General features: G+C 44.0%; 1 protein-coding gene across 1 annotated transcript; it reads left to right on the top strand.

Annotated features, from left to right (window-relative positions):
• The first annotated feature begins 1,039 nt into the window (after positions 1 to 1,039).
• On the top strand, positions 1,040 to 14,800 carry cdc34a (cell division cycle 34 homolog (S. cerevisiae) a). Its single transcript, XM_086282471.1, has 5 exons — positions 1,040 to 1,494; positions 9,997 to 10,083; positions 10,303 to 10,400; positions 11,619 to 11,753; positions 11,908 to 14,800. Exons 1-5 carry the CDS (start codon positions 1,312 to 1,314, stop codon positions 12,134 to 12,136), a joined length of 732 nt encoding a protein of 243 aa, XP_086138597.1. The 5' UTR covers positions 1,040 to 1,311; the 3' UTR covers positions 12,137 to 14,800.
• Positions 14,801 to 16,373: the final 1,573 nt, after the last annotated feature.

Raw genomic sequence — 16,373 nt, 5'->3', positions numbered from 1 at the left:
AAATGATGGTTTCATTTATTAAAGGAGAAAAGCTATCCAAACCTGCCCTGTGTGAAAGAGCTAGTAACCTAATAACTGTTTGTGCCAGCCAGTGAGATCTGCAATCAAGCATTTGTGAAAACTGGCAATGAGTCTTTCACACTGCTGTGGAGGAATTTTGGTCATGAGAAAGTAAGTTTATCAGACCTGGACTTTGATTAGGCAACCACAAAATCAAAACTTTAATTTTCCTTTCAAAGGTGGACTTGGTGAGATATTCTCCTTCAGGATTTTCTGGCAGACAGCAGAATTCATGGGTCTATCATTTACAGCAAGTCGCCCAGGTCAATTCCATTTCCCAGATTGGATTCCGTGGACCGACACCCTTTCTATTTTCAAGGTTTAAAACTTTTGATAAAGCATTTAGTTGGGGCTGGATCAGCTGACCCTGACTCCTCCCTTAATTATGCTGTAACAGGCCAATAGTCAGTTGGGGGCTTCCTGTGATGCACTGAATGTTTCTTCTTCACTTACCTTATTCACTCACTATGTGTTTACACCCCACTCTGCATTTAATCAGTAGTTATTATTAATCTCTGGCACAAACACAAATGTTTGTGTTGTTCCGTTTTCCTTCTCTCACCCCCAACCACTCGATGGATACCCCTGCCTGAGGTTTCTTCCTGTTGTAAGGGGTTTTTTCCTTCCCACTGTCACCAAGTGCTTGCTCACAGGAGGTGGTTTGATTGTTACAGTTTTCTCTGTACTATTGTAGGGTCTTTATCTTGCAGAATAAAGTGCCTTGAGGCGACTGCTCTTGTGATTTGAAAAATGAAAGCATATTTTAAAAACTTTGTTTTGTATTTATATGGGTTAAACTATGATAAATATATACTTTTATTAATGACATAATATCACAAATTTGTTTGACGATCTCAAACAGACAAGTTTGAAAAATTAGCAAAAAAATAAGAATTCAGGGGGGGTCACAGCTGTCTGATATGGGCTACTGATACTTTAGAGTTTTATTTTGAAGAATGTCACCGGAAATAAGGCAAGTAATGCCTTCGACTTGATAACGGTAGGTTCATGGTCGTTGGGGCTCCGTTGGATTGTTCACAACAACAGAGAGGAAGGCGCACCAGCTCCGGCCAAATAAAGCCCAGCCGCGTTTTGGCACCGCACACAAACGGAAACCAACCGTTCCTGCGTGACGAGCGCCGTTCTTCTACTGTTAGCTGTTGTTTGTAACGAGCTAGCTTTGTCCTTCGCAGTCACAGCTGTGGTGGGTCGCTGATATATATATTTTTTATATAAAAATCGCCGTGGAATATGGCTCAGAATAGACATCATGTAGCCAGTTCCCAAAAAGCATTAATGTTGGAGATGAAAAGTCTCCAAGATGAGCCGGTCGAAGGGTTCAAAATAACTTTGGTGGACGAGTCGGACCTGTACAACTGGGAAGTAGCGATATTCGGACCCCCGAATACACACTACGAGGGTGGTTATTTTAAGGTGAGTGGCTAATGTTAGCTAGCAGTCCGTCTATTGTTCTTTAACTGGTTAGTTTTACTGTATATTTCAGTAATTTGATCATACAGGGCAACCAAGCGACCAACCTCACCCTTCATGTAACCGTTTCCACCAGCAGCAGGTAATAGTTAATAACGTTAACTTGGCTAATTGCCCCCTGTTTAGCGTTATTGTGACAAATACTTCTTTGTTTAACTTTAAACCAACAAGACTCCATGAGAACTTTGTTGCTTGGGCATATTTTCCCATCAAAACACAGATTAGGTCTCTTACAGATCTGACATGTGCCCGAGTTACTTTTTTGTTGGCTTGAAACAAAAGGTTGTTGAGCATAACCGCCTCCAGCACTACCTTGATAGTTAAGCTCATCATCTATCTCGCTAATTCAATCCTTTTCTTTGTGTTCATCATTACAATTTAGCAGCCCTGGCTTGAGTACTTTTTTTTGTTGGTTATTCAAATGTACCATACATACATGCATGGTACTAACCTAAATGGCTTCCAGCCTTAACTTGTCTAACTTGTGTAGTGACTCATAATTTGTTTTCTCGTCTACTTCCTCCCTTGAGAGTAAAGATGCGTTGGTTTTGTTCCTGTTTAACAGAATTTGTGCTGATTATAAACCGCCGCCATCGTATTTCCGTCTTCAGAAGATTTCTGCGGCTGATGTTTGAGTGTGCCATTTCTCTGCCCTTTAACCCCCTGAGTACTGACCATTAAGTAGTGTTTTAAAGTTCTAGTACAAGTTTTTATATTGGCATGTCATGTTTTCTAATTCTAACGTTCAAACGTTGCAACTCACTGGAGTCATTGTTTTTGGTGTTGTGATGCTCATCCTGGAGGGCGATTGGATTCATTACTTTGTTTATGTTTAGTGCAATAAAGCCCCAAGTAGCTGTGCTTCAGATTTTTTTTGTTTTTATTTAATTTAATTTTTTTTTTACTGTGTATAAAAAAACAAACCAAACAGATGACAAGCCTTTTATTGACGTGGCACAATAATGTTTGCTTGAAACCCGAATATAATTTGCAGAAAAGCAAAGTAACAAATTCTGCACGATTGCTTTACAATGACTTGGTTTTATTTCCTCCCAATGCTAAGCCTGTTTTGTATCCATACAGCAGTTGTTAAGCTGTAAATGATTAATATTGTCTGCAGACCTCATGTAACACCACCCTTCTTGCACACTGTCCCTTCAGCTGTCCTGAGGTTTTTTTGTAGTTCCAGTTCCTAAGAAGCAGTCTTCATTTTGCCTCTGCTCTTTTTAAAGCCTGTAAGCGCAAACGGAGGGGCCCGACCAGGCTCCCGTAGACGGTGTTCAGTGGGTCTGTGTGGTTGCCGTGTACAGGATTCCTTTGTTGGGCCAGGAATGCACAGCTTGGCTGTGAAATCTGCCGCATGGCTGTGACTCATTGTTCTGTGCAGGGTTTCTATCCGACCAGTTTGCAATATTCAGAAGAGAGAAGGGAGGGGGGAAAAAAGAGGAGAGGGAAAGAACCACCTCTTTTTGGTGTTCCCAAAACAAACAAAGAGTTATGACTCGCTGTGAGGCCTGTTCATCTGAAGCGGGGCTGATACGGACGTCACGTGCAACCTGGCTGACTCAGGCGTTTATTTCACATGGGTGTTTCTTTGAAAAAGGCACACCATGACGAACACATTATGCATGCAGGCGGGCACGCACAGAGTGGACCGAGACGTATTGAAGTGTCACTCACACAGGATTAGATAACTGTCCTGGTTGCTTTAGTAAACACACGGTGCAGAAGTAAACACACAGTGCCTGATAATGATAAGCTGACCATGACCTGTGACTTTCATATACTCGCTGGTGCTAACACCCATTTGCTGACTCTGACATTTCTGTGTATTCATGTGAGGAATCCATTTAGGTTCTGAGACTCTGACGTTTACTGACTTTGGCCTGTAGTAAGCTGTGGTCTTGGGACATGAACAGCTGAGTTGGCCAGAGCAGTGGTTCCCATACTAGGTGCTGAGAAAGGTCAAGGTGTGCTTGGGGATTTAACGACACTACCTGAAAAGGACTGATAATTAGTAGTGGTGGGGGGAAAGAATCAATACAGCATAGCATCAGTATTTTTTGTGGCAGTATTGAAGCGATACAGGGACACCAAATATTGATATTTTCTTAAATGATATCAAATATTTTGGGAATACTGGAAACAAGAGGGCACATCTCATGCTCCACCATCCTGTGATAATGTTAGCTGAGGAAGCTTGCATTAAATCAGCTCAACTGAAAAACCATCCAACACTGGACAAACTTAATTATCTCCTAATTAAGCTAATGGCTCAGTCACAGGAGTAGAAATAGGGCCGCAACCTTCTTGCAACTACAAATCAAAGCATAAAAACGGTGGCTGTCTGGTGATTGCATTTTTTTTTGTACATTCTGCAACCGATTGATTGGCGACTAGGCTGCCCGTACCCTCATGGTGTTTCACGCTCACGACCAGTTTTGGTGGCGAGGTGATTGCACAGGTTAAAGGAGGCACTCTTTCTGCAAATGTTTGCAGTCTGAGTTGTACTGACGGCAATCACTCTCAGAAATAATTGATGTCTAATTTATAAATGCAGGCAAACGGCCAAGATCTAAGTGCAAATGGAATTATATGTGTGTGATATTTTTATTTTTTTTTGACAATTTATCACAGTAATTGCTGTATTATCAGAAACTGATTGCATCGTATTGGCAACTTGACCCCATTCAACCACAGACTGATAGCAGCATTGACGATCTCATTTCGCAGCAAAAGATAAACTAAAGCAAGATAGTGTTATCTTATTTAAAACTGACAAAGTTTGAGGATGTAATTTGCGGTTGGAAAAAAAGGTGATAAATGTTAAACCTTGCAAAATGTTAAAAGTTGCATTAATATTGTATCAGGAGTGAAGTATTGTGATAATATTGCACCGTGAGGCTTAAATATGAAAACTTTGGTAATGCAGAGAGTTTAAAAATATTCTCAGTGCAGGAAACTGAGTGTAATGAGTGTTTGACTCTCTCACTCTGCTTTTTCTTCTTCTTCTTCTTCTTTCTCCTCACATCTGTTTGTCCCCGGGGATAAGATTTGAGTCACACAGCTAAAAACACTCCACGGCTTTAACAGCTTACTCACCAGCCCAAATCATAGGAAGCATAGTATCACGTATCGAGTGTGACTGCTGCAGAACTTTAGATGTTTGCGTATTCACAGATTTATCTAGTGAGCAGCGACTTGTTGATGATTTGAACTTGAATTGCAGTCCTTTAAAATTAGTTACAGAACATGGACACAATACAAATTCAGCAAAGTTTAACAGCTGTGACAGTCAGAGACGTCATGAAAGAGGCACTGCACTCAAATAGTCCCGAATTGATGCAAGAAGGCAGATGGAATTAGTTTTATTCACCTTTGACTGGTGGTTCAAATATAAAAGTGCAATGTTTTATGTGCAGGTGAGCACTGAAGTTCAGGCTTTAACAATCAGTGTTTTTAAGATGGCTAGTGCGGCAAGAATTGCTTCTGTAAGGACATTAAGCTATTGTCCCACCCTGAACACGTGCAAACACTACAGTTTGCATCACAAAGTGCACCACTTCCACAAGTGTATTTAAAGCTGTGGGTTTAATTTTGCTGTCGGCAGTACATTTGATGTCTGCCGAAAACAGCCCAGACATTTTTAATTTTGCCAAACGTTTTCTAGAACACACTGACATGAGGCGGGGTCGGCCAGGTCACCAAGTCATATGACAGAGACATTTTTACTTTGCCTGAAACAAAATAGTTAGTTCACCATTTGCTACATTTCTGTATATTTGTACTGCTTCTAATACCTCTGTGTTGGAATAACCTAAAGCATTGAACTGATCGTAGCTCTGTACTCTCCAGGAGGAGGTTTTTGTTTTTTGCCCTCCACTTCAAAAGCAGCAAAAGATGCAGCATTCACTATTTATGTCCACAGATACCGTCATCTAATTATGCTTCGCAGGAAAGTTTCCTGTGGTGACTTGTAGATCTCTCACTATGTGTCAAGTGGCACAGGTCTTTTGAAGGTTGGGTGGAGGGGCTGTGTCAACTTTCTTACTTGAGGTCATAGTGTAAATGAGGGATCTGCAGCTAATAATAAAAGAAAATACCTTTAATCTTTCAAGTCAAGCGTTTTTCTCGACTGACAGACCCCCATGTTCACAGCTGTTATGAGAGAGGAGAGCTGCCCTTTGGTTTTTGCCCGGGGCTGTCTGTTTTTGTTTTAAAGCACTTGACAATCAGATGACAGACACTGTTTGCGATCAAGAAGCTGACTTTGTAGTTGCACCTTCCTAATATGCTACAGAATTTGTACATGTTCTCTGTTAGCCTTGCAGTAGCAATAGAAGAGAGTGTAAAAAAAAAAAAAAAAAAAAAAACCTAACCTGACTGCAGTGTGCCTGGCTGAGCTGCTGGAGTCATGTTTCCCCCTCTGGCTGTGTCACAGAGAAACAAGAGCAGGGTAGAGGGGAGGAAAAAACCCTCCAAAAAACAGGGAATATTGAAGGGGCCAGATCAAGAGCAGGCACAGCCCTTTTCCTTGCAATGCCCCCCCGCTTTGAAGGCGCAGCCTGCTGTGAGCAAAAGTGAGTGTGAGGCTCTGGTAGACGGTTATAACCATCCCCTGAAGCCCTGGCAGTGTGTTCTCTTCCTCTTCCTGTTTGGGCCACTGGTGCAATAATCATCTCTGAGACGTGGCTCGGTGGGCTTCTTGAAATGTCCTTGTGCTAAGATCACCTAAGAGTTGTTTGAAATATATCTGTATTACAGTTTGCAACAACCAGAAGGATGAGAATTAAAAACAATTGAAGAGAAAGGGGAGTCTGTTGGATCTGAACCTGTTAGTCTCACAGATCTGCACGTGCTGTGTGGAATCTGCTCGGTGCCGGGGCCGTTTTCCTTGTCCTGCATATGCGTGAGAGAGGATAAGGTCTGTGGGGACGGTGAAGAGGTGCACAGGGAGAGCAGAATGATTTGTTCTGTTCAGGGTCTTTGCATTGACCTGATTTACTTCGCCTCGCTTGTCATTATCGGCAGGGTGGGCGTGCTCTTTCTCTGACTCGTTTCTTCCTCGAGGCAGCTTTTCAGGTCACAGTCAAAGATTTTCATAGAAAGAGGAAACTGATCTTCACTGTCTATGATGCGACAATAACAAGGGGAGTGTTTTATAAGTTTTTGGGGGGGGGGGTTTGCCTGGCAAAAGAAAAATCAGCTGCACTTCCTGTCAACTTCTCAGATGAGATGTTCAAAGTGAATCTCCTTCTGAGAATTAAGGCTGTTAATTGGCTTCTCGGGCCAATTATCAGGCATGACATGCAAACCAGCATATTTCAACAGATACTCTGAGAATAGCACTCTGTTTTGGGTAAACGTCTTGGTTGAGCAGCTGTATGGGAAGAGACTGAGGTAAAGACTCGGAGCAGGACCGTAGATGCATTTGAAAAGAGAACGCTGATATTGGGCATCGAAGACCCTGCTGCAGTGTCCTCGCTCCTTCTCCTCCCGTGTTTCTTATCTTCTGTCTGTTTGGAGCTGAAGCGGCTCACAGCTGCAGAGCAAATAAGCCAACCAAGCAGCCTGTCTTTGCTTGGGCCACTTCTTTACCTCATCTATGCATTATCTCCTCTATCCACATCCATCTGCAGCCATCAGCTGTATAATAGGTAGGCATATGTAAGGTAGGTCAAAGAGCTGTTTTAGAACAGGAAAACAGTCTGAAGCCTCTTGCTAAGCTGCAATGTGAAATCGCACTCTTTCCTTTTCGTTCATGATTATTGTTAATGCATATCCCTACCTTCCTGCTTTCTTATTTGCTCTCAGGCTCGCAGGGTTATGATGAATGGGACTATTTTATGGGAAGGGTTGCCACATGGGTCTCTCAGCCCGAGGTTAAAAACTGAGATATTGATTCAACTTATTTATTCAGACGTACAGATTTGGCTGTTTCTTGACGGGCAGGGTGAGTTTGTCTCACCACAGAGCTGTGTTCTTCTTTTGAACTTCCCCACAGTTGGATAGAGTATCAGATTTCTTCCACATCTCATCACCTTTTGGTTTCACGGTATCTCGGTGGCTTTGAATAGATTTGGATGAAACTGCTTAGATGGAAGGCTCTCTGCCAGAGGTGTAAAACAAATTTTAATGGTGGTTTGGGGAGTAATTCTAGTTTTAATCCATGATATGTCCTGTGAAGTAGTTGCAACCATCTTAAAGAAGCATGTTAGAGACTCATTCACTGTTTGTTTGGGGAAAAACGGGCACTGGAAGGATGTTTCGGCACACTCGGCCAAAACCAGTCCTTGTATTATCTGTTGAGTCAGAACAGATGAAAATGAAGGAGCATTTACATAACACTTTTGTCTACGTTACCACTGAAAGTGCTTTAGGCTACAAGCTATATTTCCCCATACGTTCATACTGTGCTTTAGTCTTTGCATTTTGGCTGTGGATATGCAAAGCTGACTCCCAAAAGGCCCACCTGACCAGGAGATTGAAACCCAGAACTTTCTCACTGTGACCGAAAGTGTTGTTGAATGGCTGCTGATGATTAGTGTGGTTTATTTAAAACATCCTTACCGGTAAATGCTGTCACTGTCAGCTTATTTATTGAGCTCTAAATTACAGCAGATATTTGACTATCTATGGACATGCTGTGGAAAGGGGGAGCAACGGAGGGCCAGCTTTCCAAAATATACAAACTAATGTCTCCTTTGCCCCATTTCCAGCCAGGGGACTGATATGATCTTACTGCTTATATTGTTTTGGACTAAAAACTAAGCAATCACTGTTGCTGTATGGCCTCCTCCCCCTTCCTCCGCCCGCCTGGCTAGCTGCTATGTGTTGCACTGCTGCTAGGCTGTAATGTGTACAATGTTGGCTTGAACTCTGCACTCTGATGGGTCGCCAGTTATCTGGCAAGGCCGGTCAAACTCGGGGGTTTTATTTTTTTCAGGCCCTCTTCTCTCAGGATTGTCAACACTTCCTCTCTGCCCTGCTATGATATGGAGAGCGCAGGTTAGGATAAGCAGGCTGACTGAATTTATCTTGTGTTGTTAGTCGGGATGTACAAACTCACTCCTTCATGACAAAGACTCTTAAATGCAGAGTATTCTGTGACTATCAACAAGTCACTCAGTGTTTTGCACAGATAAAACATTTGGCTGCATGCTCGAGGGTTAAATTAGGCAAAGCGGTCAAAGAAGGCTCAAAGCTTATAAAATTATATAGAGCCCAACCCCCTTTAGTTCAAATGAAATCCCCCTCGACCTCCTCCAACTACTGCTCCTCCAACACCCCTGCTGCCAGTTCACTCCCTCTCCTGCTAGTTGGTTCACTGTGGCGAGGACCAGCTGACCATGCCGAATCAGCAAATGTACACGGGTGTGTGTGAGAGAGACTTTGGCGGGGGGGTCAGAAGGTTTCATGATGTGAGTGATGCGTTCGTGTATAATAAGTCCTGTTGGTGTGTGTGCTCCGTCACCGTCTCTCCCATGGCACGCTTTATGGAAAACGGAGGAGTGGTCTTCCACACAGGATTTACAGTGTGTGTCTGTGTGGTTGTTTTCAGTGTGAGGACACATAATGGCAGAACATGAGTGTGAGTAGTGGATTGTCTTGGGTTGCAGTGACAGCTGGAGAGGACAAACACAATGTCTTTATACCAGCACCATTACCCCCCCCCCCCCCCCTCAGCCTCCGGTGTTTCTCTAAGCTCCACGCGCTTTGCAGCTGAACGGACTGCAAGCCTCCATCCCTCCCTTCCTCCACACCGTATTACATTACACTGTCATTAGCTATGTTTTGCACTGACCCTGTAGTAGGTATTTAGAGGTTTCTTTCAATCACGACTGACGCTGATCAGCGTGATTGTGGAGGTCTTCAATCAGCTGCTGCGCGTTGGCACCAGCGCTGCAGTGTAGGGCTTTGTGAAGAGAAGCAGTCAAAATAAAGCCCTCTCTCCTTGGCAGCTGTGTCTGTACTTGTGTGGTTATCTTTTTGAGGACCACTTCAGAGTTTTAGACCTTGGAAGAGAGAACATTATGGCTTGGCTTATCTGACACAGGACTGTTTGGGGCACGTGTTAGGTTGGGTTTTGATGGTTAAAGTAACGCCTAGGGCGTGCATTATGTCAGTGAGTACCCCGACAGAGAGCCACACACATGCATGCTTTTATTTCTTCTGCAGAATCATTCAGACTTGCAGTTGTTTCTGACCGTGCGTGTGCGTAGATCCATTACACAATGTAAGCAAATGGCGCCAAGACTGTCTTTAATTAAAGACAAACTGTGGGTAAAGCAATCATCTTGTTGCTCGGTTGTACTAATTAGTTGAAATGGTTACCAGGCGGTGACAAGGGAAATTGGTCACAACTTGTCTGTTCATGAGAGAGAGAGAGAGGTAAACACTCGTCCTGTCAGTACGCTGCTAATAGGTGTCTTTTCTCACCCCAAGGCTCGGATCAAGTTTCCCATCGACTACCCGTACTCTCCACCAGCTTTCCGCTTTCTCACCAAAATGTGGCACCCGAACATCTACGAGGTAAATCTGAACAATTTTAAAAAAAAAAATTAAAAAAAAAGAGAGAGAGAGAGAGAGAAGTGTGACTGTCAAACGTTGACATTTTTGTGATTCGAAGTAGATTTTTTTTTTTTTTTTTTTTTTTTTTTTCAACATGTAGCCCTAATATTTGAATCTTTTCGCGCTTCTTAAAGGTGACTGCTTGTCTGAACATGCTTGTTTACTGTCTCATGTCCCTAGAACGGGGATGTGTGCATCTCCATCCTTCATCCACCAGTGGACGACCCACAGAGCGGTGAGCTGCCATCGGAGAGGTGGAACCCCACACAGAACGTCAGGTACACGTCAGGCTCTGGAACAACTCAAGAAAAAAAAAAAAAAAGATGATGATCTGCAGAGATTTTTTTCTTTTTTCTGGCTTGTAGCGAGACCATAATGAATTTTTAATTGATTCATTTAGATGCATAATGCATTTTGTGTCTGTCGGGATTTTGCTTTAATCATAGAGTGGGAACGTTTGAACAGATCTGGAGATGCACTGGCTGTGCACCTGCTAAAGAAGGTCATTGGCCGTGGCCAGTCATGCTGATCATGGAGGATCAGGGGAGGAGCTAGACAATGTTTGTAGCCGGGCACAGACATTTTCTTACATTCGGGCGGCATTGTTGTCTTTCCTTGCTACTGGATGTAATACCAGCTCTATGGGTACATTTGTGAGCCTCTAAACAGCTTCACCATTACTCAAGTGTGGTGGCAAGACAGCAGCTACATTATGTACTTTGGAAAATGAATTTCTTTACTGCAATTTTGTCCACAGTAATGAAGCCTCAGAGCTGAATATTACAAAAGCAGTGCTGCATTTTTGCCTACAGAGCAGAAAATGTAGATGGCTGAGTCCAGATCCTGTAGCATGAAAACAGGATGATTGTTTGAGGCCTTTTCTCAGCTTGCTGCAGTTTAAATGCAGCAAACACCCAAACATGATGTTTAATTCATACGTCTTTATTTCTGATATTTGCGTGACACAGATTGAATTACTTGGTCCCTCCAGATTCTCAGTTGTCTTTTTTTTTCTGTGCTCAGCGTAGACAAAATCCACTACGGCTGTGTCTTTCATAAAGGATCCTCCGACTGCTGCAGACAGAAGCGACAGATACAAAAGCAGCTTAATATTATTTACAGGAGGAGAGTGTGTAAAAATGTTTTGGAGGATAAAACAAACTGCCCACCCATGTTTGTGTGACTGGTCTCTTAATCACAGCTGTGTTTAGGCCAATAAAGTCAAACGCAGCAGCAGAGGCAGATGATCAGAGGGTTAACAGGCTGCTCGTCTGACCCTGACCTTCATCTCCCTCCTTCCCTCCCTCACCCTCTCTCCCTCTTTTTGTCTGTGTATGTCTGTCTTTCCATTTCTGTACACTTCTGCTTCCTGCACTCAGTGTCTCTTGTCTCGTCTTACCTCCATCTTTGCTACTCTCCGCCCCGTTTCCTTCTCCTCATCCTGTATTGCCTTCAACTATTTTAATCACTCGTTCCGCTGTCGGCCTCTCTCTCAGGACCATCCTGCTCAGTGTGATCTCTCTGCTGAATGAACCCAACACGTTCTCCCCCGCCAACGTGGACGCCTCCGTCATGTACCGAAAGTGGAGGGACAGCAAGGGCAAGGACAGAGAATACATCGAGATCATCAGGTACAGGAAGGAAGAAAAACGCACTCGGCTGTCTCCTCACTTCAAACGTTTGCTTGTCTGTACAGTAGAAACAGAGCGCCACAACTGAACTTGCTCATAGCCTCATTTTTATTTATTTTTTTCACCTCTTCTGTTTCTTCCTTGCGTCTTACAGAAAGCAGGTGGTGGCTACCAAAGCGGATGCAGAGCGGGACGGTGTCAAGGTTCCTGTCACGTTGGACGAGTACTGCGTCCGAACCCAAGTCCCACCCACGGACGACGGCTCCAACCTCTTATACGATGACTACTACGATGACGAGGAGCTGGATGATGATGATGACGACGAGGATGACGATGAGGACTGTTGCTATGATGAGGACGACTCGGGCACTGAGGACTCCTGACCTCGCCCGCCCTGCGATATCGTCCCCCTGCTCGCTGTTCTTGTTCTCAACACCCCCATCCCACCGCTGACCGCCCTCTTCTGTCATGAACTGAACTTTGAATCCCCCTCTCCCCCCTTCTTCCCCAGTACTCACTTAGCACAGCCCCCGTCCACCTTCTGTTACATGTGCAGTCACAGCGTGCGCACTAAAACCCGATGCATTGAAGAAAAGAAGGCTACAGAGTTTTTTCTGCTTGTTTCTTACATGTTTTATTTTATTTATCTGTTCTTAGTAAAGGTTACACACAATATGCACACTCAGCAGGAAATCTTCAAAGTAATAGTTTTGGTTTCCTCACCTCCTGTTGATCTGCACTTACTAAAAATTAGCTTAGCCTTTTAGCTTCGAGTCCTATTTCTTCTGCAGGCTTTGAGTGGAACAAATCTGATGTCTGAGTTAATTTTGGTGCAGAATGGTCACACCTGCTCTTAATCACAGTCATCAGGAGACAGGTTCAGGTCGGAGTAAAGCAAGATTTGTGAAGAAAGCTAACGTAGGATAATTGGCCTGCTGTGCGTATGTGTGTCTGCGCGAGTTGTTGTTTTGTTTTTTCTTTTTCTAAAGCGGAGTCGTTTCCGCCTCTGAGCCCCGGATGTGTGTGTGACTCTACTCTAGTTTGCAGGCTGTTCAAAGCCCTGCCATGCCTCACCTCTGACCTTTTAAGCCGCAAGGCTTGTGCTGCTCCACACATGAAAGTTGTCTGCCATTCACACTCTCTTGTGCCTTCCCTCACTCCCTAATATTCCACATGTGACTGTCCAGTGGGATCCATGAGTCAAACCCCAGTCAGCCAGGCAAGAGGAAAGTGGCATAAGGAGTCAGTCAGCCCCCCCTCCTCCCTGCTCTTTTAATTCTCAGGTGGCGATATTGTGTAAATGGCGCCCTCCTGATGGAGGGAACTTATTTATAGCGGCACCTGTCAGATTTGTCCGAGGTGTGAGTGAGGAAGGTAAGATCGAACAGCTGAACTAAAGAATGGCATGTAGACCAGAACCCCAGAAACGTCCTCTACCGACTGCCACACGGCCTTCGTCGTACAAGCACGCGCTACTAGTGGCTCGGATGCATTAAGAAACCGCCAGCCCAGCTCACTGCTGCTCGTGAAATTTAACGTACTGTATTTAACAAACCTATGCAGTCAGTGCTTGAACTTACTCAATATGCAGTGCTTTAAGCGTGTCAGTAAAGCTGAGCTTTGCAGCGTGTCCCAAACTCCAGCTCGAGTCTCACAAGCCAGCCACGTGTCCTTGGTCAGAGACGGACATGTGAAGCTGTGTCGGTCTGTGGTTTGAGATCCCAACTCCTGAGTAGCACAAGTCTCCAGAGCTGAAGAGTTGCATTGTTCACTGCCCTTCACAGAGCTCGCCCCCTGCTGGCGGCTGTGTGTATTGGCATATTTCTTTGCGCCAGCCATTTTGACTCATCAGTATCAATGAATCCTGTTACCTCAAAGGCAAACGGGTGGCAGCTTGATGCAGGATGTGATTCAGAAGAATTAAAAATGGAGACAGATGGGGGAAGGAGGGGGGCGTCTTGTTTTCAGTCTACTGTACACCATCAGACCCTCTCCTAACTGCCAAGAGTGCTCTGATACACCCCCGTTACCACCACCCAACAGTATTTCTGATGAAATCCTGACTGTGTGTGTGTGTGTGTGTGTGTGTGTGTGTGTGTGAGAGAGAGAGAATACTTGCTGATGGTTTTTTTTTATTATTTTATTTTTTTAGATGAGCTGAAATATGTGGAAAAGCAAAAATGGGAAGGTACTGGGATGGGGTTTATCTCTAAGCATGAACAGGAGAATGTGGTTCTTCACTAGCATGCTGTTATGATGTGTTTGTGGTTTTAGACCTGCTATAAGGGTTGGGATTGTGTCCAAGGAAAAATGTCCTCTTAACTCAATTTTATCTGAGCTGCATTTGGAGGGGGGGGGGCTGCTTTTCTGTTTTCAGGGTTGTTGGTTTTTTTCTTTGTAATTTGTGGTAAAGGCTGCAATGTTTTCTCTTATATGTATTGACTTTATTGTTAAGAGCCCTTTTGTTGTTCATATAAGACTGAGTAAAGATATGAACCAGTTACACAGATATGAAACGGAAAAGTTGAACAGAGCCAAACTGAGTCGGCACACCATGCAGGGATCGTTACCCGCTACTGTTTACGCCACAGAGTTGTCATTACTGTATAATTGATCAGTGTTTGTTACATAGTTTATGAATGAACCCCTGCCTCTCTATTGTAATGGTTTGTGAGAATGGGATTTTTTTTTTTTTTTTTTTTTTTTTTTTTGGGTCAAACTACTGTTTTATCGTCCTTGCTCCCCACACTCTGAGCTCTGGTTGGTGGCAGCCTCACTGAGGGAAACCCAGCAGTTAAGAAAACAACAAGAACCTCAGGAAAAAAACAAAACAACCACCAATAAACAAACCCTTTTCCAGCTGAGTGAACCTGACCCCTGGCAGTCTCACTTTTTGGCTTCAAAGGACTGTTTACAATCTACCTTGATATGCACATGTGGATATTTTGACGATCACTTGATATATTTTTTTTCCTCGTTTTTCTTTTCTTTTTTTTCTTATGGTTTGTAAATCTATTTAAAATCTGAATAAAGCTCTTTATTAGATATTGGCTGATTTTTATTTTATTTGTGTGCGCGTGTGCGTGCGTTGGAGATTTTCACGGTCTCATTGGTTTCTGCATTTTCTGTGTCGTCTTGCAGTCACTGAAATGATGATAGTGAATACCATTTGAGGGAAACTCAGAGTTGTCTTGCAGAGGTAAGACCTGTTTCCTTTCTTAATTCATTTTAAAACTTCTGTTTGAGTTGAAGTGTAAGGAAAGCACGTGATGAGGCGTGTACCCCGTAGTCACCCTGCTACACTCAGAGGGTGGTGGAGACTTTTAAAGGATTTCCTGATGCTTTCTGTGTTTTTGTGTTACAAACGTGAGTTTGAGCTTCGTCTCCTCTAAGTGGACGCATTTTCTTTTTCATTTATTTCTTCTGTGTAGGACCTTTTGGATCTTAGCCCAACTGAGGTAAGAGTCCAGCTGCATGCTCTGTGAATTATGTTTAAACTTAGCTCAGTGTTGCATGAAAGACCCTGGACCCTACAGAGGTTGTGCAGGTAGTCCAGCTCCTTCAGGATGGCACATCAATACATACCATTGCCAGAAGGCTTGCTGTGTCTCCCAGCACAGGCTCAATAGCATGGTGGAAATTTCCCGAGACGGGCAGTTGCTCTAGGAGAGTTGGAGAGGAGCGTAGATGGTCCTTAACCCAATAGCAGGACCGGTATTTGCTCCTTTGTGCAAGGAGGAACTGCCAGAACCCTACAAAATGACCCCCAGCTCGTTACTGGTGTGAATGTTTCTGACTAAACAATTAGACTTGGTGAGTGTGGGCTGTGGGCCCTATTTTCACTGCCTGGCTGCTGAGCCAGATTGGCATTTGCCATAGAATACCAGAGTTGGCAACCACTGGAACCCAGTGATTTTTCGCAGATGAGAGCAGGAAAGTGTGGCGAACATTATGTTACCTGTAACATTGTGCAGCATGACTGGTTTGTTGGTGGGCCAGTGATGGTCTGGGGAGGCATACCCATGGAGGGGCGCACAGCTTTCCACAGCTCTGTGTGTCGGATAAAATCCTTGGCCCCACTGGGTCCTGGTTTCCTCCTAGTACAACCTCATGTGGCGAGAGTAAGGAGGCAGTTCCTGGAGGATGAAAGGTTTGATACCAGTCACTGACCCCCTACACCTGAGCTAAATCCTGTGGAACACCACGTCTCGATTCATCCAATGCTGCCAGGTCGCACCTCAGCTGTCCAGCAGCTCCGTGATGCCCTGGTCCAGATCTGGGAGGAGAGCCTCCAGGACACCATCCATCATCTCATTATGGGCATGTATACAAGCCATGTTGAGGCCATACAAACTAGTAAGTACCATTCTGAGTTACTGCAATGACATTTCAGCAAAATGGACTAGCCTTTCACGTCAATTTTTTAACTGTAATTTTTGGGGTATGTTTGAATTCAACCCTCTGTAGGTTTGCTTTCATTTCCATCAAACAAACAAGTTCTGCAGTGAACCATTAATTCCTTTTCTCTGTCCCATTTCTTCTTCTTTTCCTCTCAGCTCGGCACCTGCCTCACAGGGTGAGGAGGATATCTGTGGATTCTTTTTAGTTCTTCATCATTGG

The sequence above is a fragment of the Aulonocara sp. 'chitande type north' Nkhata Bay genome, linkage group LG23 (genome assembly GCF_057382095.1).
Source record: "Aulonocara sp. 'chitande type north' Nkhata Bay isolate Kocher_YH1m ecotype deep benthic linkage group LG23, A_spYH_male_GT1.1, whole genome shotgun sequence".
NCBI classification, from domain to species: domain Eukaryota; kingdom Metazoa; phylum Chordata; class Actinopteri; order Cichliformes; family Cichlidae; genus Aulonocara; species Aulonocara sp. 'chitande type north' Nkhata Bay.
This window is presented reverse-complemented; position numbering and strand designations above follow the sequence as displayed.